The sequence below is a fragment of the Euprymna scolopes genome, chromosome 14 (assembly GCF_053919585.1).
Source record: "Euprymna scolopes isolate OS-2025 chromosome 14, ASM5391958v1, whole genome shotgun sequence".
In the NCBI taxonomy this organism is placed as follows: domain Eukaryota; kingdom Metazoa; phylum Mollusca; class Cephalopoda; order Sepiida; family Sepiolidae; genus Euprymna; species Euprymna scolopes.
The window spans coordinates 98,070,521-98,098,211 of NC_136495.1; the positions used below are offsets into that span (position 1 = coordinate 98,070,521).

At 31.0% G+C, this 27,691-nt stretch overlaps 1 protein-coding gene across 3 annotated transcripts in view; it reads left to right on the top strand.

Moving 5' to 3' along the window:
• The window catches only part of LOC145293193 (cytoskeleton-associated protein 5-like), a 212,062-nt gene that overhangs the window by 154,536 nt on the left and 29,835 nt on the right, over positions 1-27,691 (top strand). For all 3 annotated transcript variants that reach the window (XM_080139687.1, XM_080139686.1, XM_080139688.1), the window contains exons 30-40: positions 3,115-3,264; positions 4,035-4,238; positions 7,811-7,946; positions 10,212-10,405; positions 10,981-11,114; positions 17,079-17,258; positions 19,809-19,929; positions 20,529-20,708; positions 22,638-22,825; positions 23,833-23,908; positions 26,439-26,624. In XM_080139687.1, coding sequence (XP_079995813.1) covers positions 3,115-3,264; positions 4,035-4,238; positions 7,811-7,946; positions 10,212-10,405; positions 10,981-11,114; positions 17,079-17,258; positions 19,809-19,929; positions 20,529-20,708; positions 22,638-22,825; positions 23,833-23,908; positions 26,439-26,624 — 1,749 coding nt within the window. The remainder of the gene's footprint in view (positions 1-3,114; positions 3,265-4,034; positions 4,239-7,810; positions 7,947-10,211; positions 10,406-10,980; positions 11,115-17,078; positions 17,259-19,808; positions 19,930-20,528; positions 20,709-22,637; positions 22,826-23,832; positions 23,909-26,438; positions 26,625-27,691) is intronic.

A 27,691-nucleotide genomic window follows, 5' to 3' on the forward strand; every position in this document is an offset into this window, starting at 1 on the left:
ATGTAAGAGAGCTATATGCTCAGTCCATCAAATCCAAAGTAGCTGAGCAGCGGCTTGGTTCCCACCAGTTTTGGCAAATAGCAAACAGGATCCTGAACAGAAGCGTGTGTTCTATCCCAACCATCATCAATGGACCTGAGGTCATATTATCAGCATCAGACAAGGCCAAACTATTTGCCAAGAACTTTGCAGTTAACTCTACCCTCTGCGATGAAGGTCATCAACTCCCCGTATTTCCTCCTACAACAGACAACACGCTATCCAACATACAAATGTCTGTGCACGAGATCGCCAAACTAATCAAGAACCTTGATTCCAGTAAAGCAACTGGCTCAGACGGCATTCCAATTATAGTGTTGAAAAAGCTTTGACCAGAACTTGGCCCCATACTTACAAAACCGTTTAAGCATTGCCTTAAGGAGAACTGCTTCCCAACACCCTGAAAAACCTTGTCAGTATGCCCTGTATTTAAGAACTCAGGTGATAAGTCAAGTCCTCTCAGTACAGACCAATAAGTCTCTTGTGCGTCATGAGAAAGTTACTGGAATCCATATTAAATAGAGAAGTAGTTAACCACCTCAGCAGAAATACCCTTCTTAGTGACATGCAATATGGTTTCTATTCTGCTAGATCTACAGCTGATGTGCTAATAGTTATATCACATAGGATTAGTGAATCTCTCGACAAAGGCTTCCTTTCTAGGGCAATTGCTCTTGACATATCAAAGGCCTTCGATAAGGTTTTGGCATAAAGGCCTATTTCACAAGATTTCCAGCTACGGTATAACTGGAAATGTTTTCTCAATAATTACATCATTTCTCTCTGATAGATTCAGAAGAGTAGTGGTTGATGGGCAGCAATCAGAGGCCCACAGTATTAATGCTGGAGTCCCCCAGGGGTCCATCCTGGGCCCAACTCTTTTCCTGATCTACATCAATGATCTCCTAAAACACATACTTAAATCATTCATTGACATCTATGCTGATGATACGACCATCTACGGCAACACATCAAAGGCCGTAAATGACAAAGCTCTCTCTGATTCCCTCTCCTCTGATCCTGAGCGTGTGGTTCAGTGGGGGAAGAGATGGCTGGTTACTTTTAATGCATCTAAAACCAAGCTCCTAACTTTACATCATCAACGCTCTGTTCCTCATCTAGCATCAATTGAAATGGATGGATCTCGTCTTGGGGAGGCTTCATGTTTTGACAAGCTCCTTGGTTTGACCTTTACTCCTGATTTGAAATGGAACACTTATATTAAGTCTGTTGCCCGGGCCGCTGGGAAAATGGTGGGATCCTTCTACTGCTCCAGAAGATATCTCACTACTGATGCAATTCTCTATCTCTATAAAAGCCTAGTACGTCCAAAGATGGAGTACTGCTGCCACATCTGGGCTGGAGCTTCTAAAAAGAGCCTATCCTGCCTTGACAAAGTACAAAATAGACTTTGTGGCTTAGTGGGGGATGCTCTTTTCTCTTCCCTGCAACCTCTCTCCCACAGAAGAGATGTTGCGAGCCTGTCTTTGTTTTATCGTTATTTCCATAGCAAGTGCTTGTCTGAGCTCCAATCTCTGGTCCCTCCTCGCCAATCCCTCACGATAAACACCCGTCTAGCTAAAACCACTGTCAGTAATTTCCCCCACTATTTATCTGTGCCTAAATCAAAACATAGATTCCATGAACATAGCTTCTTTCTGAGAAGTGCACGCCTGTGGAATTCTCTTCCGTTTGCCTGTTTCCTACCTGACTACAACTTGGATATCTTCAAGTCCAACATAAACAAATTCCTGATTAATCGCCCCCTTAAGTAAGACACTTTATCAAATCTCCAATACCAACTATTACTACGATATTATCCCATTGATTATTGTACATAAAATATCCCTTATCTCCGAGTGGCTTCCGGGCCTTGATAAGTCGTGATTCCCATGTTAAAAAAAAAACACAAAAAAAAATGGCTGATCATCTGTCTTCTATTTAGTAATTTGAGTTAAGGTCCTTTTTCTGTTTTCACATTATATTGTTGAATTCCCTTTTGTGTTTGTGAATTTTCTAGTGGCAAGTTGGCTTATGCAAGTGCTAAACTTAGGAATTTAAACTGCATTTTGTTTTTTATCTTATGTATTTTTTTTTATATAAATACTCCAAGCTTCTTTAGACTATATAATTATACATTACATTATCTTTTTCTGGCAATTTTGACACATAGCAACAGGAAAAGATCTATTAAATTAACAGATTATCCAATATCAAAACTTCCATTGATATTTTCTAGTTTATGTGATTACTCCATTCTGTCAAAATCATTCTAAGTGTTTAAAATAATCATTAAGCATTATATATCTATCTCAATCCATTTGATTTTATTAACCGGATCTCATTTAATATCGGGACAAATATACTAACTATTCAATAACTAACAAGAAACTAAATAAATATATATATATATATATATATATATATATATATATAAAATAAAATCAAATTACAAATAAAAATAATTCACCCCTACCCTACCTGCACCCACCTTTTGTAACCATAAAAGAAAAAAATTAAAAAAGAAAAAAGTAACTATAAATATACCCAGCCTCAAAGAAAACGACAACAGCAATCGCTCCTGACGACAATCGGATGGACTGATAGAAAATGCTTGAAGAATATGGCTGAACAACAACTTTTGAGCACCATAATATACAACATGCCAGCTGAAATAAAAGACTGCTCAGCAAATTGAAAAGATATCCAAAAAAAATTGGAAAAAAAGAATAAGTCTGCTGTTGTGTTCAATCTGACATGCTTGAACCTTTGAAACAATATAATTTTTTATGTTGGAAAATTATTTTGCCTTTAAGTCTATTCATTTCCTGCAATTACTGAATCAATTTTTCATGAATTCACAAATAACCTAATGCTATTTAAAGGATCATCAGTTGTTTACAATGAAACACTGTCTTTTGTGTGTGTGTGTGTGTGTATATATATATATATATATATATATATATATATATATATATATATAGTCACCATTATAGAGTGTAAATTTATTACTGAACTATGTATAGCACATATTAAAAGAACATTGCTAATCTTATTTTGTTTTTAATTTTTTAGGTACTCAAATGGAACTTCACAGAACCAAGAGGAGAATTTGTGGAGCAGTTGCGAACTCAGATGGAAAAGAACTTTAGTAAATCTTTAATGGAACTATTATTTCATTCTGACTTCAAATCACACATAAAAGCAATAGAAACCTTAGCAAAGGTGTGTTGTGATAAATTTTTCTCTTTCATGTCATCCCCTTTCCTCATGTTTCCATCCTCCTATCTTTTCTTTTTATTAATCCTTTTTCTTTTTTAAACTTATCTTATCTTTTTTACTCTTTTTTTATTCATTTACCTTTGTATCATATTTTTTCAATTACTTTCGTATCGTATTTTTTCAATTACCTTTGTATCGTATTTTTTTCTCCTCCTCCTATCTTTGTTTCTGGGGTTTTTTTTCACCTTTTTTTGCTTTATATCTATATGCCTTTAAGATTTCTCACCTGAAATCTCTTGATAGCATCCATGTTATCCATTCATCATGCCATAATTATAAAATCAGTCATTAATTTAAAAACTATTTAAACTAATTATTTCTTGGTCTGCTCTGGTAATTTCTTTCTGTATTTAATTGGTCATTAGTAAATATTGGAATTAATGATCAAATTTTTTTTGTCTTTGAAATTCTTTTTAAATTGTATTTTCTTTCTTGTAATATGCATAATATCTTGTTTGCTTGTTTATTTTTAATCTTTTATTAAGCTAAATAAAAATTTATTAAAATTTACTTTAGGTTTATAAATTTAAGAGGCATGAGGGAAATCATCTGTTCTGTTTAGTTTGAAATATAGTAAACATTCAAAATAGATTAACTTGCATAATAATAAATTGTAAAATCTATTTTATATTAAAAGCGTGTACTTTTTTCTGAATTGTATTATGCATCAAAATCAAACTTCTTTTTTTTTTTTTTTTTTTTTTTTTCTTCAGTGCCTTGATACGCAAAAACATGAAACGGTAGCCAATTTGGATTTGATATTAAAGTGGTTAACCTTACGATTTTTTGATACCAACCCAAGTATGCTAAATAAAGCATTGGAATATCTTCAGAGCATTTTCATTATTCTTGCGGAAGATGATTATCATATGAATGATATTGAAGCAGTTTCATTCTTGCCTTATTTAATCAACAAAGTAAGCTTTTTATTTTTTGACATTTGATTCTTGTCCATAATTCCCTTTATATTTAAAAACAAAAATAAAGAAAAATCTGCACAATGTACATAGCTGTGATTAAATGAAAATATCGTATTACAAAATTCACGTAAATTGATAAAGTAGTTTTAGTTTTAAATAAGAAAATCAAATTTTATGAGTAACTAGAGTGGCTGTTTTGTCAGCCATTTTGAAAATAATCTAAACAAAAAAAAACAAAGGATAATAACTGTCAATAATTTTCCTCCCTCTTTATCCGTGCCTAAATCAAAACGTAGATTCCATGAACAAAGCTTCTTTCTTAGAACTGCACGGCTGTGGAACTCTCTGCCGCTTGCCTGTCCCCCCCCCCCCCGGAATTCAACTTGGATGTCTTCAATTCCAACACAAACAAATTCCTGATGAACCACCCCCTTAAGTAATGACACCTTATCAAATTCCCAATACTAACTATTACTACGATACTATCCCATTGATTACTGTACACGCAATAACCCTTATCTCCGAGTGGCTTCTGAGACTTGATAAGTGGTGACCCCCATATAAAAAAAAACTCAATTCAAATTTGCAAAATTTATGTTGTAATGACTATGAATTCCCATTAATCGATTAAAAAGGATTTTCTTTGTAAAAATAAAAATACTTGATCAATTTACATGATTTATGAAATGTTTTCATTTTGTCACTGCTACATACATCCTACAGAGTTTTTATTTTTGTTTTTTAGTTTAGGGAGATTCTATGCAAGAACCCAGCATTTTTATATTTCTTTACCTTTTTATTTAAAATGAAATATTATTTCAGTTTATGAAAGTAAACTATGACAGTTTTAATTATAGATAAGAGTATTGTATACTATAACCACCACCAAAAACTAATTTAAATCAATTACTTTATATAATTTAAAAACAAAAAAAAAAATCATCAAATTTTCATCTTATAAAATTTTTAACCAACTATTTGATTTTCTGGTGGTGCAAGTGATGTAAGTTTAATGTAACATGATCTGAAGTTGATATTTTCTGAGAATTTGTTGACCTCACCCTAAAATTTTAATTTTATTAAAAAAAAAACTTAATTTAAAACTTAGAAAAAAATCTATCTTCCAAATAATGAAGAAAAACTTTTAAGAGCATTCAATATAATTTTAACATAAAATTATCACCTGCTCAAAATTTTAAAAATGTTTCTAAACAGGATTATTTAGGATAAAGATCAGTTTAATAAGTAGTATGTCCATTTTATGTTAAACATATACAAAACTGAACTGCCACACTCTTTAACTTAAATCTAAACAAGTAATTTTTAAAATTTTATTTTTATAAACTGAATAATTGTTACTTAATCTATAACATATTAGTTAGACTTGTACTTGAGATAAAAATGATTCTTAAAATTGAATGATTTCACAGATGGTGATGTTTGAAGTTATAAATAACCATAAGGGCCCTATCTTAACACACACACACGCTGGTTAGAATATGCATAATCTTGTTGACACACCAGTTCTCATTGGATCACCAAAGTTAAGCTATGTTGAGCCTGGTCTGTATCAGATGGGTGACCATTTAGGAATACCAGATGCTGTCTGTCAGAGGATGTTGATTACGAGAACTGCAAAAACCTAATGGCATCATCTCCTGACGAGGATATATATGCGATAGTGGAGCATTTATAAATTTTATATTCCCTTGACACTTCTTTTCTTGGAAGAAGCAAGTTCAACCTGCCTAAGGTGAATACCGCTGACACACACTTAGCACTTTTTTTTTCTTTTTCAAAAAAAAAAAAAAAAATTTTTGAGGTGAGGTATTTAAAAAATGAAAAAGAACACTTTTTATAGTTTAATCATGTAAAGTCGGATGAATTTTGTTAAATTTGTATTACTCAACAAACCTTTGAGAATTAAACTAATATTGTAGGTCAAAATAAAATGATTTTCATGGATTCTAAATTGATCAGTAACAAATATGGAGGAAAAAATTCATAAATTTATCCCATCTTGTTTCAAACAAATGACTGTTATCAATATCTTCACAATGGTTAAATCATTATAAATTGTGCAGATAGTCTGTCTTCAATGTTTTCAGCGTGCAGCACATTGTCTGTAAAGGAAATTAACTTGCAACATAATTCTCTTCTATGTCTTGCCTGTGTGGGAAGCTGAGGATGTGGGCAAGCACCAACAAGGATTATTTGGCTGAACTCACAGGTCCAAAAGTGGCCAGATTTTGATGGTGAAACCTCTGTTGGCTAACCATCCTGTGCTAACTTGTTCAGGAGTGCCATCTATGTACAGTCGCGGACCAGGATGTGGTGCCAAAATGAATACTTTGAACAACAAAAGTCTTACTGTGGTGAACCATATGTAGAATTTTGTAGATCCCAATAATCTAGAGACTTTTTCACTTTGGGTGGGGTGGAAGGTTTAAAAAAAAATGTTTTGGTAGGTAAGTATGAGGATCGAACCCGGACCCTTGAGGCAAAGTTGGAAATTAAAGTGTGAAAAAAAAAAAGAGTGCAACAGTTTTAACCATTGGGCCACCGCGAGATGCTAACGGAAACACGTTTGAATTTATTTAATTACTTGGATTTGGCAGGTGCCCGTTTTAATGACTTAATGAGGTCAAGTTTGACTGCGGGATAGTATTTCATTTACTGCGGGAATGCTTTTTTTTATTTTTATTTTCCCAAGATGTTGGGGAGGGGGGACCAGCTCCCCTTGTTCAAATTGAATAGCAATTGTTTGATATATGGAAAATATTTCCAGATTGATCAAAGCTGATTGCTTTCGGACATTTCCGCTGATAGACGGAAAATACTGCCAAAATTAGTGTCGCTTTCATTATAGGAAAAAGACTAATCCACATGCGGCGAGCGACAAATGTTGAATATTTATCTTCTCGAAGTCAAGCCAATTAAATAGACAGGTGAGCTCCGTTGTTAATTCTGAGATATTACGATTTATATGTGATATAAAAAGTTGTGAACCGACTGACTGCTTCTCTGAAAAAAGCCTTTTGTAGACACACAGAAAAAGCGAACATACATTTTTGCTTTTATATTTATAGATGGATTCAACCAAGTGAAATGGATGTTGCAATATTCTTCTATATTTTCTGGATGTCCAATAATCATCCTATACAGTATCTGTATTCTATATCATGAATCAAAAGCTTCTGCCTGTTTTATTAACAAAGAAAATTGGTTGATTGCAAGCAAATTTTTATTCTGAAAATGTGGCTCGGTTAAAAATGTTTTAGAAACCATATCCTAAGAATTATTTTTGTCAATTCTAAAGTGAATTTGGCAAATAAAAAATTTACTATTGAAACTGTAAAGAATAGTATTCCCAATAATGAAGAACATTTTGAAGCTTTAATATATGCTAGAGCTTTAAAGTAAAATCAATAATATATTTTGGAAAAACATAATTTGACAAAAAAAATTAATTTATAATACATTTTGATCAGATGTTTTTTTTTTTTTTTTTTTTTTTTTTTTTTTTTTTTGACAGTTAAGATTTTAATTTGTTTTTATTTTTTTATTAGGTAGGAGACCCAAAAGACAATGTGCGTCATAATGTACGAACAATACTGAAGTCTGTGTGCAAAGTTTATCCTGGAAGTAAACTTTTCACTTACATCATTGATGGCCTCAAATCTAAGAATTCCAAACAACGAATGGGTAATTGGTTACTTTTTTATTGATTTCAAAATTAGATTACTCAAATAATAGTTCTAAATTTTATATCAAAATTGTGTTTATCTGCAAATATGAGTTAAAATAAAAAAATTTTTAAAATCTCTTAAGGGTCAGTTGTCTATGTATGCCCTGCTAATTGTCCAAAACAACAAAATAAATATAAAGTTGATATTTTCTTGATTGACATTGTCCTCCATGAATACTATCTAAATTTTAGAAAAAAATATATACTCGTAGATCCTAATCTAATGCAGATTTTATCAAGGGAGGTTGATTTTTTTTTTTTTTTTTTTTTTTTTTTTTTATAGCCGGGCTATATATTAACTCAAGGGAAGTAACTCTGGTTTTATTAATAAAAAAGTTACACCGTTTATGCCAACCCATTCCTTTAAGAATTTGTAAAAAAGAGCTCTTAGTATGTATATATGTCTAGAGAAAGAGAGGTATGTGGAGAGAGGGGACAAAAAGATAGAAAATTTAATAGAGATGTTACATTTTTATTCCATGTAATACCAGATAGCCCTCCTAGTTTATAATATAAAGGTGTGTGTGTGTCCTGCTAAAAATCAAAAATGACAAAACAAAGTTGGCATTTTTTTTTAATCAGAATGGTTCTGGATGAATAATATTTAACATTTAGAAAAAAGAAATTCATTCTTTGACCCTAAACTGGGGCAGATTTAGTCCAAGGATAATTCCAGCCAGATTATATACTAACAAAAGGAAAATTAATTCCTTTATGCTAACTTATTCCTTGAAATCTATGTAAGAGAGAATTGTTTGTGTAAGGGTGTGCCAAAAAATAGAAGTTTTAATGGAAATAGCTTAGACTTTTGCAATATCCGTTAACCCTACTAGTGAAAAAATAAAGCATTTTTGCACAGCTGTCTTCTTTTTAAAGTATCTGACGTGTTGATTGTAATATTGCATTAGATCAGTGAATCTTTCTCTTTGTTTCTAGGTCAGAAGTTTTCGATATATTAAAGGTTTTTGCTAACTATGGAATATCTGACAATGCCTTAATTATCAAATACTTTCTCTCGGATCTATAGAAGTAGTTCTTGATGGGTACATGTCTGGAGTATGTTTCAATACTGGTGGGCTTCAAGGATCTATTCTAAGACCAACCCATTTCCTGATATTCATTAATGATTTACCAAATCATATTCAAATATTATTTTATGATTAAGGCTTTACAAATTCTTTCTTTCCTGATTTGAAATATTTGGTGCCATGAAGGGGAAGAGTACTTTTAATAACTAAAACCAATTGTATACAATTTATTACTATAACAATTGTTGAATCCTTTTCCTGCTCCGAAAAGTACTTGAGTACTGCCTTCACATTTGGGGAGATGCCAATCACATCCCACCCACTCACCTTTTTTTTTTCCTTGATCTAAAATTTAGTGAAAGATGATTTCTTCTGTTCTCTACAACCTCTTTCTCACAAATGCTTGGCTGAGCTTCAATCCCTGGTTTCTTACAGAATAACTCTTTTTCCTATTATAATTGCAAAGAACATTTCTTCCTCAATTTGTCTAACATGAAACAGAATTTCCATGAACAGAAATCTAGTGCTTCCAGATCAGGCTGTCTGAAGATACTAGCTCTCTGACCTAAAATGCACCAAACATTGATGTTAATGTTTTTTTTTTTGCATTTGCAAAACCCAATCATGTTAAGGAAAGTCAAAAACAAAAAATATTTTCCTTTACAAAACAATCAAACCAAGCACCATAAATAAATGAATTCAAATGAATATATAAAGAACTTGAAATACAAGTTTGTTTTTGTCCCCTCCCCTCCAAAACAAAAAAAAAATTATTGTATTCACCATTAAATAACTTGAAACGGGTTGATATGCCTTAATCAAAAAAAAGCAGAGATAGGTTAGTTTGGGAATCAATTGTGAAAGCCATCCAATACATGCCGGCATGTAAACTGAATATAAGGACTATTCATTTTTTTTTTTTTTTTTTTTACAAACGTGCTTGCGTTTTGTAAGAAGATTGATTACTTTGTCACATTTGAGTTAAAAATATTTGTTCTGTTGAAGGATTGCTTGAATGAATGCATTTTAATGTATTTTATTTTTTGTTTAAATTAACTGATAATTGATTTAGGTCTCAATTTGACATAAGAATTGTAATCAAGATATACAATGTGAAATGCTTTTTTATTCTTATTGATCACAATCGTGTAAATTGTTCCACTTTCATCCTTTTTATCTTTATATAATTTATAGAATGCCTGGAAGAATGTGCTTGTCTCATAGAAGTGTATGGTATTTCTGTCTGTCAACCTTCCCCAGCACATGCTATGAAACTGATCTCCCAGCAAATCAGTGACAGAGATAATGGTGTCCGTAATGCTGCTCTGAACACAATGGTGACAGCTTACATGATTCTCAATGACAAATTATTTAATCTCACTGGAGTTGTAAGTTTTTTTTGTTTTTGTTGCTTTACTTTATCTAAATTGGAGTAGCAGAATTTTTGTACGGTTTGTTAATTTGTGTCCAGAAAAGGTGATAACTTCATACAAAAGATGTCAAAGTTTTATGTAATAAAAAGCAAAAGCGGAATTTCAACAAGTAGAAACAATCTTTAGTCTTTATTTTATTTACATGAGAAAAAGTGATTATGACAAATTTGATTCAGATTACAGAATATTTAATAATTTTTGAGATGAGGATTGATAATTTGTATTTAGATTATTAGGAAGGCTTTTCTCATCTTGTCAAGTAATAATCAGTTTGAAGAGATGGTCTTCTGTAGGTTGATGGTTCAATCCTCACTGCAGGTGATATTAGTAATAAAATAAAAATTACTTAACACTTCTATTCAGTTATAGCTGACAGAATGAGGACAATCTTTTCTCTGTGGATTAAATAATGAGTTAGCAATTTTGTATAGATTCTCAAGTTAAAGAAGACATTTTTAATTTTTGTAATTGTTAAAAAATAACTTTTTTGTTGTATGAAATTTGATAATGTTTTATTTTTTTCTTTGAAGTTATGCGACAAAGACCAAAGTTTGTTTGATGAACGTCTCAAGCGGCACATGAAAAATCGGCCACCATCTGGACCGAAAATTATCAAAGAAGACAAATCTATGAAAGTATTACCAGCACAACAAAAAATTGCACAGTAAGTGACACTTCTTATACACATTTCACAATGGCTGTTTTATTTCTCTCTTACCATGATACCAGGCTTGGAAAGTGGGGTTGAAAAGTCAGTGCTCCTGAGGAGAGGCACTTTGATCCTGCAAAAGATGCCTATGCAGTGAATCTCCAAAAAAAAAATAAATTAAATTTGTTTCCAGTAATTCTAAGTCACAGTGGGAAGATATCCAAGAGTGAGAGTGAAATCTCTTCCTTTATTTATGACTAATCAAAAATAAAATATTAATCTGGACTAAATATAAAAATATTAAAATTGATTGGAAATATAATTTTTAAGAACAGACAAATATTTGCCACAAATAATGGTTTAAACAGATTTCGGTATGTATCTTGTATTAAAAAAGTATTTAAGTATATATAAATATATATAGTGTGGGGTTGGGATAGATATATGATATGCTTAAAAATCTCAATTATATTAACAAAGATGTGAGAAAAACCATATCTAGGATTATTTAAACTATATCAACGAAAAGCTGCCATTTATAACAAATGTAAACTGCCATCTACATTGTTTTTCAAAAACCATTCTCAATCAAATTAACTGCTCATCGTAGCTCTACTATATACAACCTACACTAAAACACAGAACTAACATTCCAATCCCCCAAATCCATCACTAATACATGATTAAACTACTCGACTATATAGTAGAAAGTGGTGGCTGAGGATCAATCAGAACAGAAGACACAAGCTAGACACCTGTCAAACACCTGAAAGTAATTCAGTACTTGGATAGAGGAACAGATGGTCTGCAGGGGCTCAATGCTTCTAACGCTTCTGAGTATGTAGCCCTGACATATTGAGGCAAATGGGTTTCCCTCACAACATGTCCCAATATTAGGACTCTGGGGTTGGTAGGGAACATGAACAATGAATAACAAAAAAAAAAAATCCAAGGTAAAGTATGAAGCAATAGACGATGAGATACCCTTCTCAAAATTCTTTGTGCTGTAATCACTAGAGAAGACTCCACTTACTAAATTATCTCCTTTCAAAATTCAAAAAATAATATCTCAAAAAATTAACTCTAAATCAGTAAAGAAACTACATAATGGCATTTTATTGGTAGAAGTGAATAAAAAAAAAAGGACGTTGAATTATTACTCAACATAAAAATCTTTGACAAAATAAAAGCATATCAACATGAAAGACTAAATACAAAGAAAAGAGTGATAAGGAGCCAAGAATTAACCCTATGCTCAATAGAAGACATAACAACTGCATTAAAAGACCAAGAAGTTATTGAAGAAAAAAGAGCCGATTAAAAAAGAAGGCAAACAGATTGAAACAAGAACATATGTATTCACTTTCAAAAGCTCATTAATACTCAAAGAATTAAAGATTGGAAATACAAAAGATGCTTCAAATGCTTGAAATTTGGACACAGTCAAAATGCATGTAGAGGAAACCCAATATGTGGAAGATGTGGAGAGAAAAAAAATCTAATCATGAGGCAAGACTGTACTAAACAATTCAATTGTGCAAATTGCCAAGGCAATCATCCAGCATATTCTAGAGAGTGTAATATATGGAAAAAAGAAAAAGATTATGGAGGTGAAATATAAGAGAAATATCTCATTTCCAGAAGCCAGAAAAAAAATGTAGAAGACAAACCTACACTGGTATTGTTCACCCCCCCCCCCAATTCCAAATGACTATGAAACAAAATACATTAATAAAATAATAAACCTTGAACCTGAAGATTGATCAAAATTTTATACAGAAATTAAAATGAGCCATAACAAAAACATTGGAACATATAAACAACTAGAACAAGCAAGAAAAAAATTACTAATTTCACACCCACTATTCAACTCAAAGATTAATCCAAAACACAGAAAGGTCTCTGAAACAAACTGAGCAAACCTTATCATAAGACTCATTAAAACCCAAGAACAGTCCAGGTGAACTAAACATGACCAACCAGTACTTATAAACAAATGATGAAAAAGACTCCCTCACAAAATGGGAACATTCTGACCAATAAACTAGTCCATATGAAACAAAAGAAAAATACAAATCAGAAAAAAATTAGAAGTTCACGAACAGAATACGCAAATATCCAGAATAATTTAAAATAAAAATAAATAAAAATATAATCCAGTGGAATTGTCATGGTTTAAAGGCAAACCTAAATGAACTCGCTATTCTACTCAATAAACTACTCTAAGTAGTAGTCTGCCTCCAAGAAACCTTTATGAAATCAGATGATAAAATAAAAACTTGCAATCAATATTACCATATATACGATACTGAACTCTGATGCTCTGGAGGTGCATCAATTTCTATTAGAAACTTCATACTCCAAAGTCAAATACAGCTGAATACAAAAGTACAGGCTACTGAAATAAAAGCAACACTTCAAAGCTATCAACATTTGTTTGCTATATATCCCTCCCAATGAAAGCATCAGACAGATTTGAGCAAACTAATACAATTTCCAAAGCTGTACATCCTTAAGGGAAAATTTAAACAGCCATAATGAAGTATGGCAAGTGAAAAAACAAGCAAAAGGGGCAAAACTATAGAAAACCTAATAAATAACGAAAACCTATATCTGTTTAATGATAAAACATGCTTATTTACACCTAGGAACTGGTACATTCACATCAATTGACCTAACATTATGTGACCCAACACTTGCCTTGTATTACAAATGGGACATACTAGAAGATTTATATGGAAGTGATCATTTCCACATAATACTTGAAAATAGTAATTCAATGCCAGAAAACAAAATACCCCAATGGAACCTAGAGAAGGCTGATTGGGAAAAATTCCAAAATTTATATCTGACTAAACTAACATCGGAAAATAATTCAAATCCAAATAGTATAACATTACCAATACACTCTATAATATTGCTGATGAATGCATTCCAAAAAGCTCTACACCCCCAAAACATAATAAACCCTAGTTTGACAAAAAATGTAAAACGGCATTCAGAACCCATCAAGCTATATTAAGAAAATTCAAAAGGACCAACTAAAGAAAATCTCAATAAATATCAAAACAGTGGAACTGAAGCTTGCAAAACCATTAAAAAACATGGAAAACTATATATCTAAAATAAATACAAACAGTAAAAAGGTTTGGGACATGATCCTGAAAAATTTCAGGGAAAAATAACAGCAACCCTACTAAACGGCTAACATATAACAAAAAAATTACTAGCAAGAAAGAAATGGTAGATTGTCTTGCTGAAACTTTTGCAAAAGACCCCCCCCCCCAAACCAAAACAAAAAATTTCAAATTCTTAAGGAAAAGGCAGAAAGGGAAAAACTTCAGGTTCAGACAAATAATACAGAAAAATACAACCAGCCATTCTCTAAAAATGAATTGTAAATATCCCTAAGCAAAGCTCATTACTCAGCCATTGGCTCTGACGAAATCCACTCTCAATTTATAAAACAACTTCCTGATACATCTACAGACTACCTACTGCAAATATTCAAGGATATTTAGGAAAGTGGCAACGTCTCTGAAATATGGAGGCAGGTCACAGCAACCTCTATACCTAAATTATCAAAAGCCTCTACAAATCCCATGAATTAGAGACCTATAGCTCTCATTAGCTGTATTTCCAAAGTAATGGAAAGAATAATTAACAGCAGACAACAATAATCTGATTAGAGATTATCAGTCAGGATCCAGGAACAAAAGAAGCCCCATGGACCATCTGATTTGGATAGAAACTTTCATCAGGAAAGAACACCTAATAGCAGTCTTTTTCGATATTGAAAAAGCTTACGACCCAGCATGGAGGCATGGCATAATAAAAGAGGGGGTACCACAAGGAAGTATCCTGCCTGTCACACTTTCTAGCATCAAAATAAATAACATTGTTAAAAATATAAATGCAGGAACAGAATGTTAGTGATTTCCTGATCTGTTATAGATCAAAATATATTCCAAGTATAGAACGCCATTTACAATTCTATCTTAACAAAATAAATGAATGGACAACAGAAAATGAGTTTAAATTTTCAAAAGAAAAAACAAAAGCCATCCATTTCTGTCAAATCCGGAAAATACACCATGACCCAGTATTGAAATTGGATAATGAAATTATACCTATAGTTGATCAATATAAGGACTTGGACATCATCTTTGATAAAAAGCTAACCTTCATTCCTCATATAATCAAACAAAAATGCAGCAAAGCCATCAAACTCTTAAAAATAGTAGCACACACAGATTGGGGTGTAGACAAAGACACAATAATTAAATTATAAAGATCCCTTGTCAGATCAAAGCTGGATTATGGATTCTATATTTATGGATCTGCAAAGAACTTTTACATAAAGGAACACGATACATCACCAAGGGCTAAGATTGGCTGTAGGAGCCTTTTCCACCTCCCCAGTTGAAAGCTTATATGTAGAGTCAGATGAACCCCCATTATCACTTATAAGAGAAAAACTAGGATTACAGTAGTATACAAAATTGGCTTAATGTTCAACTGATCCTTCTTGTATGTTTTCCACCCCTAGTACAAAAAGCTTTTTGATAGAAAAGAAAATGTTATAAAACCATTTAGTCTACGTATGGAAGAATCCATAAGTAGTAGACATTGCAATAATACACAAATCTGTAAAACCTAAATATCCTCGCTGGCTGACAAAACAACCAAAAATAATATCAGACTTAATTAAGTATCCAAAAACCAATCCAATCATGTACCAATAAAAATTTCAAATAATCAAAGATAAATATCTCAAACGCTCAACAATTTATACAGACGGTTCAAAAGATGGAGATAGCGTTGAATGTGCAGCTATACACAATAAAACACTCCTAATCAAAAGATTACCAGACAAAGCATCCATTTACAGTGCCAAAGTATCGGGCATTGGTATGGCACTTGACCTTATAGAATCTTCTAAAGATAAAGAATTTATTATTTGTTCAGATGCCAGATCAGTACTTGGAACATAGGAAAACAGGAAACCGATGAACCCATTTAATCATCCAAATCCTAAATAGAATTGATGATCTATCCAAAAATAAAAGCATCCTTGTTTGTTGGCTACCCAGTCATATCAACATAAAGGGTAACGATAGAGCTGACAAAGCAGCATTAAGATTGACTCCAACCAAAGAGAAAATCCCCCATACTTATTTAAAACAAACCATTAATAAATATATTAGAAATACATGGCAAGAGATGTGAAGCTCCTGTGCTAAGCACAAATTGTGCCAAATCAAGGAAAACATAGGAAAACAGAAATCAAACCAAAGAATAACCAGAAAGAAGGAAGTTATAATAACAAAACTCTAAATAGGTCATACCTCTATCATATACTCCTACCTACTCAAAAAAGAAGCCCCACTTTACATACCCTGCCAAGAGCCATGCACTCATACAATCATATACTGACAAGATGTGAAGACCTGAAAATAAGCCGCCAAAATCTATATAATGAAATAACTTTAAAAGACCTATTCACTCATGTAGACCGAATTAACCTCCTCAAATATCTGAAGATAACAGGGTTACTCAATAAAATTAAAAAAGTACCTTATTTAACTATATAAACATAGACACTGAACACCTGGATGCATAAAACTTATAATGTATATAGTTATATAACCAAAATTGTAAAAAAAAAAAATAAATAAATAAAAATTTTTTTAAAACTTCAGCATTAAATGACCACTAAGGTTGATATGGCATAAAACCAACCAACAATCAAACTAGATAGACTAAAACCTTCAAATAATTACCACAAATTACTGTTTGGCATTTAATGATTGGCTGGATTGAAATGCAAAAAAAAAAAAGATTGTAGAATGAAGTATCATTTATTTAATCTTCAATGAATTGCTTACATTATGTATTTTTATTTTGATATTGAATGAGTTGATTCAAAGAGTTTATCATTTCAAAAGTTTGTACTTTCCTTTTTCTGTCTTTCTTAAGGCCAATGGGTTTAATCCGTCCTGGCACTGCTGGGGGCATTCCAAGAACTTCCAGTGAAAGTCCAAAAGGAACGTACACATTAGATATTGAAGAAGATGTCCATTCACAAGTAGAGATGCCTAAACTCATCCAATTAGATATTGATGAAATGTATGAACCAGTTACTCTCCCCAAAACAAGGTGAGTTCGTTTGAGTTTACAATTAGACAATACTTCATTTCTGTCTGAGATATTAATTCCAAAGAACATATCTGTTCCTCTCCTTTTTCTTTGTCAATAAACAAAATGTAGCCACATTCGAGAGCTGTTTACGCTGCTTTTTTCCCTCCTGACGAAGAGATATGTTCTACAAAATGTGCAATACACTATGTTAAAAAATAAATGTGCAATTGAAAATTATTGAAATTCCTCCATTATTATTTATTTGACTATATAGACCGTTCCCATAAATAAAATTCATTGTTGTAGCCCTCCAACACCGCCCTCTCATATATATATATATAAACATTTAAAAATAAATGTTAAAATTTCAACTGCATTTTTACCGGTTAACAGTTCTCGAATGGATTTGGTCGTTGTTAATGGGGTCAGAGATGGTTTCGTTGTTGGGGTCGAATCTATTAACCGGGGTTAATTGTGACATCCTGCACTGATAATTCCCGAAAGGATGAAACAGTAATGTCTGTAGGTATTTAATAATTATAATAGTAAATAATTATATATATATATATATATATATATATATATATATATATATATATATATATATACTAGCATTTCTGCTCGGATGTTTGGAGGTGTATGTTGAGCCAAAAAAAAGCGGTCAATTTTTTTTTTTAAACTTTGACCCCTATTATGACCCTTAACATTTATTGTTTACGGCTCAAATCAAGTTATCAAGTTAGATCCATGTCCAAGGAACCTATATCTAAAATTTCAAGTGTTTAGACCCAAAATTGTCGGAGAGTTTGGTAGAGTTCTCAAAGGTCAAATCGTTTAACTTTGACCCCTTAATAGCCAAATTTCTGGCCGAAAACCGATCAAAGATTTACCCAAATCTCAGTACCCTGTATATCAAATTTCGAGTCTGTAAACTGAAAATTGACAGATGTTGTATAGGGAAATGTACACAGACACGGTTACTTTTATATAAATAATAGATATATGAGAATGTGTGAGAATTAAGACACTTCTAAACCTATATACTCAACTAATTTTGGACCTACAAGCTTAAAATTTGGTATATAGGGTATTCAGACATGTAGAAAACTGTTTTTAATTGGGGTTTTCATCCAGAAAAAAAGCTGCTAAGGAGTCAAAATTGAAAAATTGATAAGTGGGGAGAGGGGGTCATAGAATTTTTATCTGTTTGTCGACTGCTTCATGAACGCACATCAGGAGTCGTTCACACGACAGATTACTTATGTTAAGAATTAGTAGGTTTGAAAACACTTTTTTAAAGATCATATAAAGCTGGCCTAAAGGTTATCGTACTTGACTCACGGTCCTTAGATTTTGGTTTCAATTTCAGCTCGAGTATTTTTTTTCCACTTACAAAAAAATGAACTGTTTAGAAAAAAATAATACTCGCATGCACAAATTTGTTTTTTTCTTTTTACTTCATTTTTTTTTTTTTTTCTTCTGTAAGAATTTAATGTTAGGTTTATTACTTACGGTATTTCTGTTTATAATGAATAAAAATTCTGCATTAATTAAAATATTGTGTATTTGATGACCGGCCAAAGGCAACCTATATATAACCTCTTGAATCTATATTATTTTTTCTCAAATTAGTTAATGATACGTTAGATTAAAGTTTATAGCTATTAATCTGTAATCTCTATATTACCATTTAGCATGATATTCTATTCCATCGTCTTTGATATAAATCTGTTTTTATATATACATGTATTCTATTTTACTGGGATGCCAATTGACTCGTCTTTGTTGCTTAGCCATGTTATCGGTACCTGGTAATTTTTGTCGCTTGTTTCTTGTCTTTATTGAATTATTATTACTACTATTGTTTTTGTTAATATTACTATTGTCCTATTTTGAATTATGATCCAATTTAATTTGATTTCCATTATTAGTTAAATTATGTAAGCCTAAAAAAATAATTCAGGTAATAGTTTCTGAAAGTTGTGTAACCCTGTGCAAAAATTATAAGTTAGTGTCTAACATTTGTATGCGTGTGTTCAGTTAGTATATACCCCCCCCCCCTTTTATCAGCTTCTCTTTTCTTCAGTTCATGCCATCACCTTTTCTCACACATTTTAAATTGACATCTGGCCCCTTGATCCTTAACCTGCAATATAGTTACTGATAAACTTTAAATTAGCTAACACATATCTAACCTTGAAAGAGATTTGTCTGCCTCATCAGAAAATATACTGTTTAAAATATTTCACATTTGATCATGTGACGCTTTTAAATTTGAATCTTATGCATTTTTTTGTTGTTGTCTTCAAAATGAACAATTAAAAGAAAAAAACACGTTTAGTTAGCCTGATGAAACTAGCTTTTTAGAAATAATGATTGAAACATTTCCATGGATGTGTAGCTTTCACCATGTTTGTATAAACACACACATATATATATATATATATGTGTGTGTGTGTGTGTAATTATTTTATGTGTGCTTCCTATCTTTTACAAACTTTGAACAAAATTGTCTTACATTTTAGTGTATTTTAATTTTAATGTTTTGCTTTGTTTTTTTTTTTATAGAAAATCACCGACAGTAAAAGCATTTCTTGGAAGCTCTGGCGATATGTCTGCACAAGTAAACTTTGTAATTTCTCAAATTACAAATAGAGATATCGATAGCAGTATTCAGGCGTTGTGTCAGGTTAGTATATTTAAATATATATAATCAATTGTACATCTTATCATAATGGAAATTATAATGTGGATAAACTTAACCTAATATGAAAGTGGACAAGTGTAATGTCTGGTCTGGTCTTGTGCTTCATTTATTTTTCTGTCTGTTGGTAGAGAAGTCCTAAATTAAGGCAATCTTTATTTTTGTCCCAATCCAGAGTGCCCCATTTAAAGGGAGCTGGATTTTCTCCATATTAAAAAACAACATTGTTTCTAACTGCTCTCAGAGTCAAGTAAATCGGGTCAAATGAAATATATCGACATAATCAAAGTATATAAGTACAAGTTTATATTTGAAAATGATTTTATGGAACAAATTATACAAAAATTGATGCAATCAATAAATATCAGATGATATAAAAAAAAAAAATTAAAGCATAAAACCATTAAATTACATTAAATGAGTAGATAACCTCTAAAAAAAACAAAAAAAACTATCCAATAATCTGTATTAAAGTGTTACATATGGGATGTAGCAGGAATATATCTTTGTATCTTCTGACACCCGTCCCACCGCAAAAAAATAAAAAATAATTAAAAGAAAAACTTTTTTCTGTTCTTTTTCAGTTGGATGAAGTGCTTAGAGATCCGGACAAATCAGAAATATTTGCCAATAGTATAGACCAGCTGTTGTTAGCTGTATCCATGCAGATCAAGATATCATGTTCAGCCCATATGAGCAATGAAGATGTGTCTAAAGATGATCTCACCAGATTATATAAATCTCTTTTGGCAACTATGATGACAGTAAGTAATATTCTAATGATATGGCTGTAACAATTATTGAAATTTTGATATTTTTTAATCTAACATTACTAGCAGGACCCATGGGAGTTCTACGGAATGTAAAATGTCAACAAATACATTTTGATAAAGCTGATATTTTTTTGGATAGCAAAAAAAATTAATTTTTGGAACAAAAAAACAAACATGCAGCAAATGAGTTTATTAATGTTTCTACAAAAATAGTGTTCATTTTATTTTTAATGAAGAACTGATGCAAATGAAATAAATTAATAAGTACTAATAAATACTCAGAAAGTGTGTTACATAAGTACTAATAAATACTCAGAAAGTGTGTTACATAAGTACTAATAAATACTCAGAAAGTGTGTTACATAAGTACTAATAAATACTCAGAAAGTGTGTTACATAAGTACTAATAAATACTCAGAAAGTGTGTTACATAAGTACTAATAAATACTCAGAAAGTGTGTTACATAAGTACTAATAAATACTCAGAAAGTGTGTTACATAAGTACTAATAAATACTCAGAAAGTGTGTTACATAAGTACTAATAAATACTCAGAAAGTGTGTTACATAAGTACTAATAAATACTCAGAAAGTGTGTTACATAAGTACTAATAAATACTCAGAAAGTGTGTTACATAAGTACTAATAAATACTCAGAAAGTGTGTTACATAAGTACTAATAAATACTCAGAAAGTGTGTTACATAAGTACTAATAAATACTCAGAAAGTGTGTTACATAAGTACTAATAAATACTCAGAAAGTGTGTTACATAAGTACTAATAAATACTCAGAAAGTGTGTTACATAAGTACTAATAAATACTCAGAAAGTGTGTTACATACTTCAATACAAATAATAAAATAAATAAAAATAATAAAATCACATGTAAAAGATGATCTTAAATTCACCCCTTCAGTCCAGCATCTTTTGGCAGACAATGTTCTTTTTTTTTCCCCTGTTTCTTTTGAATGTTGCCATTCATGTAATGCTTTTACCGACTTTCTTTGAAGAACTGCTGCAAGTCAGAATTATAAGTTCTTTTCTCACACTAATGTAACAGTGATTATATATTATTATAATGATATTTAAAAACAAGGCTACATCGAAGGGAAGTGACTTTTGTCCAGGCTTTTTAAGGCCAAATTTAACAAATTTGGCCTTTTTTCTAATTTTTTTTTAAGCCGTTTGTCCTATTAAAATTTGTATTTGGCCTTTTTCAAAGCATGACAAATGGACTAAGGGAGAAATAAGCTGAATATTAATAAAAATGTTCATCTTTATTAATGTAGGTAGGATATGTATATTTACATTAGTAAGGAAGATATGATAAATATTTGTATTACTTCACAGAAGTAAAATATTACAGAAATATTTCTTTACCAGAGCCAAGGAAAATACCAAAAAGCAAATAAAAGATTTTTTTTTCTTTTTAGGGGTGTCAAACTTTAAATTAAATCAGAGAAACATTTTTATTATACAAATATTTGGTTAATTCCAAAGATCAGTGTTGACATAATTAAAATGCAATTCTAGGTATATCGCTCTCGTGGTTAGCACGCATATGATGTAATCTAGAGGTTCAATTTTCACAAACTCTATGCATTAAATTAGGTCGTATTTTGACAATGCATTGAATGTTGTCTTCTAATCAGTCTAAAGAAAATAGTTAAAGTTTGCTGCCTCTAAAAACCCTCTATACTTATGCAGAAGTCATTTAAAAAAAACAAAAAAAAAAACAATCTAACTAAATGAATAATCAAGACTTAAACTAATTTCTGAACTTAAGTTTAAAAATTTACAAATTTTTTAACTTTAAAATTAAAATGAAGTTTTCTTTCATTTTTATTTCTTTTAACCAAAGATGAATAAAAGTTTTTCTCTGCTATTCCGAGGCTCTTAAAGTTTTGTTCTTAATTACAGGTGTTCTCCAATAAATCTCTTGGTACTCAGGCCAGCCGGGATGTCCTGAAGGATCTGACAAACAGTGTGATAACATTATTATTGGACACGCGATTAATGGATCTTGGAGAGGGACCACAAGTTGTCCGAACCGTTAACACAATGGTTATCAGAATTATTGAGAATTCAGACTTTACTAATATGCTCAGGTTTGTAATTTCTTTCTCTTCCCAGATCTTTCTTATTTATATTTATGCCTCGGAAGTAGAGTGAAAAGCACATCTTATTTTTCTTTTATTAATATTATTGGAATCTTTTTTTCTTTGTACACATTTTTATGAATTATTCCATGGATTTCTGCCTTTGGATTATTATGGACCATCTTCTTCCAATTACGGGATTTCCTTGGATTTTACTTGTACAAATGGAAATTCTTTTAACTTGAAGTTTTACATATGGATTTTACTGTCACTGGATTTTTTATCTTCCACCAGACTATCCATTCGTGTGTAATCACCTTTTTCTTTACCATATTCCCTCTGCTTAACTTTTTTTGTTTTCAAGTAAAGATCTTTGACTTACTTGTTGTTTCAGCAAATACTTCTGCATGCAAAATCCGATCCCGCATTTTGCTAATTCCTACCCTCTCATGAGAAGGAAAGTATTTCTTTGAAACTCCGCGGATTAAGGACTATCCATTTATCTAGTGTTTCCTTTTCAGATTAAATATGTTTTTAACTCATTTCAAAGTGTTTTTTAACATATTATTAACTGTTTGCTCATATTATAAGCTCTATTTCCTATTTGGTTTTATCGAGCTTTTATATCTGGCTAAGATAATTTTATAAATATTAATTCTTTAATATTTATAATTTACTTTAATTTTACCATCTTGGATCATTTTGGTAAATTCAATTGTTATTTTCATTTTATATATATATATATATATAAACCTTTCTTGCCAATAAATTTCTAGTGAAACAAAGATGTTATAAAAAAGCTTCTATATTTAGGCATCCATTGATTTTTAAATCTCTCTTATTTGTGTGTGTAGTAAAGTAGTTAAACCTAAGAATCCTAGCATATTTTTTAAATAATTGATATCTTTTATTAGTTTAGTCACTTTTTGTATGCTTTATAATTTCAATATGGTATCCTAATCTTCATGAAGTATACTATTCTATATCTCAGTTGAATGCGTTTATTTCTTTTCCAGTGCTTCCATACGACTATTACACGATAGTCTTTCAAGTGAGACATGTACATCAAAGTTTATTGAAATGATTATGAAAGTGAGTAATGAAGTTCTTACTAAACATTTAAGATATTTTCTTTTTAATAATCAATGTTCTTATGACTTCATATGGGTATATAGGTTATTTATCCATTTCTCCTGATATTTAGCAATGTATTTCAGTTGTACTCTGAACAAAATCTTTTAGTTATATGAATAGTTGTAATTGTTTGCATCAAAAAGATGCAAAATAGACTTTTCTGAAAATGAAATTGGTAGAATTTATTCAAAGTTTTTTCTTTATGCATTTTTCACAGAAATTGGTATGCAATCTTTCTTTCTCTTCCTACTCTCTGCTACATTACTTATATTGGAAGGTCAAGTCACCTTTTTATGACTGTTTGCTAACATCCAAATCTCAACTCTTCTAAAATTTATCAATAAGAAACATCAGTTAACTGACCATTTGATCAATTGAATGTTTCTCTGTTTACTGTTATTAGCTGATTAGTCGCAATGTAATATGACGTCATAAAATGATTGCCACTCATTTATTAATCTCATCAACCAACCCTACGAACAATACACAGGCACATCTTAGATCTCTCTCTCGCTCGCTCGAGGTTCTTAAAAGGGTATTCTCCGTTTGGATCAAATTTTGATCTTATATATTAGTTGTAGATTTACTTCATCCCACAGGTCTTCTAAAAAAAAAAAGATAGTTTCAACTGATATGGCCTATAATAGATTATCAATTCTAAAGAGACAACAAATACATTTTCCAGAAATTTCTCACAGAACTTTTTCTGAATTGTAGCAGAAAAGTCAATCCCTTAAAAAAATGATAAAAATGGAAAAATTGAAGTTCCAATCCAAAACTGAAGATTATAATCACTCTTTTTTTTTTCACATTTGAATTATTAGACTATTAACACAAGGCCAAAATTTGAGGAACACAAATTTGACTGAAGAATATCTAAACAAGCCTGGTTATCCTAAGATTTAACACAAGATGTTCATAGACATGAAAACTGAAAATCATCATAAACTTCTATAGCCATTTTTTAACAAACCAATAATTAAGTTGAATTCGGATTAATGAAGTAAAATTTGTTCAGGCTACTCTTTTTTCTGTCTTGCCAACTAGAGTTGCAGAATGTGCTGACTGCACCTCTGCAGAGGGGTAAAAAAAATAATGCCCACTAAGCAACTATAATACCATATTTAAACTAAAATATAAAGAACTGTAAAAAAATTACACTTAAAAGGCAATTAAACTACATATCCTCTCATTTTCTAGGAAAAACTTAAATAAAATCCTAGATTATTATTCCAAATATGCCACTATATTTACAGATGTATCTATGGACAAGAATACCACAAGATGTGCAGCTGTATATGAAACCAAATCATACAACATCCTAAAGAAGTATCTATTTTCAAGTGTAGAATCCAATGCCTTAGATTTATTCTCTGATATCGTCTTACAAAGTAAAAGGAAAAACTTATTTTTTTCGACTTCTTATCAGTCTTAAGAACATTGAAAAATAGAAAATTGGATGATCATTAAACTATTATGTATTGTGATATCCTTGTTGGATATGGAGATCATATTTTGTTGGATCTTAAGTTACATAGGAATCTGAAGAAATGATAAAGCTAACACAGCATCATTTTCATAGCAGGTGCTCGACTGAGTTTCTATCTATTCACCCTCACCCATAAAACATTTCGCAACGAACACCCGTCTAATTACAACAGCTGTCAGCTATTTTCCTTATTCTCTATCTGTGCCGAAAATTCTATGAGCTAAGTTTGTTTCCTAGAACTACCAGTTTGTGGAACACAATACTGTGGGGCTGCTTCCTTTTTAAATAATCAAACCCTACTCAAGTTTACAATAGTGTCTCTGTCTCGCCTGACAACCTCGTTAATCTTTATCCTCGAGTGGTCTTTAGGTCTTGATAAGTTCTAACATAATTAGTAAAAAAAAACATCCATTAATTCTTATCTTCATTAGTTTAAAAAAAAATCCATTTCAAAGTTGGATTGACAAAAATAACATTGTTTCCTTCTGTATTTGACTTTAAAAAAAAAAAGTTAAGCATAGCAAATTGAGTAACTGACAGTCTCTTGTAAACATGCATCTAAAATAAGATACATCCATTTAAATAGCGCATTTATTTTTTGATTTCAGACATAAGATTGATAGAATGAACCACTTATAGAGATACTTGAAAAAATTGAAAAAAAAAATATTTTGGTGTTAATAACCCTTCAGCTATTATAAGGTCATAACAGATCAAACTTTTTTTGTTCAGACAGTTTTTTACAGCACTTCTTTCTGAAAATGGTTTTAGGGTGTGGAACTGGACAATTCATAATGTATTAGCGTTTTTGTTTGACCTTTAGATTTTGTTTTTTGTTTTCTTTTTTTTGAGATATTATTTGGGCCATTCTTTTGAAAACAAGTTTACAAATTGATTGCTTTGATTTTTGTTAATACTGGATTTTTTGTAATTTAAATTAAGAAGAAAATTGTACAATCTTTATAATAAATAAAAAAAAATATTTTAACCTTGTTCCAGTGTATGTGGAGGATGGTGCGGATGCTCCCTGACTCTATCAAAGATTTAAACATTGATAGAATATTGTACGATGCTCATTTGTTCCTGAAAGCTTTTCCAACAAGTTCTTGGAAAGATAAAAGTGATCTTCCTTTGCGGACAATTAAAACAATTTTGCATACTCTAACCAAAATGAAAGGGAATAAGGTAAGATAACTCATTTTTACTTTTAAAAAATCATATATATTGCTAAAACTAAGATTGTAATTTTGTATATTTATATAGCAAACAATATTGCAATGTGTCTTATTACTGCATGTCTTCAATTATAATTTAAGGGCAGAATAAAATGGGAATTGCATCACATCCTACCAGGTTTTAAAAAATTATGTCCATTTATCTATAAATTAATTTGATAAGTAATATATTAAATAACTTTTATTTTAATTACTATTTGGTGGAGGCTATAATGAAATCAATATTTAAAATCTTTGTTTACAGTTTAATTATCTATAGAAAGGAGGGAGGGATTGTGTAGCTCCTTCTGCAGTATAGCCCTGCCATACTTTCCCATCACAAGTAGAGTAACTATAATCAAGATCAACTAAATGGCAACCAACATAGCAAGATAAACCTACATTTTTTTTCTTTTATTTAAGCCTATGTAAGTGTATTAATATTGGAATTTATTTCTAACAACATATATATTATGTTTTAATTTTCTTTGTGATAATGTTTGTGTACATAATATCACTAAACAATTTATTTAGTCCATAGGGCTGAGAATAAACAAAGAATACAACAAATTAAAAAAATGAGACTTGCACAAGATTCAAACCTCTGCCTCAGAAGAGGGACACTTGTGTTAAGTGGTCACTCTTTGAAGTACAAGCTCTAATCTTGTACAAATCTTATTTTTTAATATTAAAGTTTTTTTTGTTTATTTCCAGTCTCATGAACTAAATAAATCGTCTAATGCAGTTCTTAGCATCAATAAAAAAAAAAAAAGCACCATTTTATTTATTTATATATATATATATATATATATATATATATATAAAATGATGATTGCAACGTCTTGTCAGATGAGTGCCACTCCCTTAGACACTTAAAGTCCATGAGCCCAAAAATGACTTCCATCGCCACAGGACCATTTTTATAGACAAATCTCTGAGGGAGTATCTATACACAGATGATGTTACAGAGTCTTAGCTTTGTATGACAGCTAAGTCTTTCTCTCGGTTCAAAATGTTGAGATCCAGCAACAAGCAAGA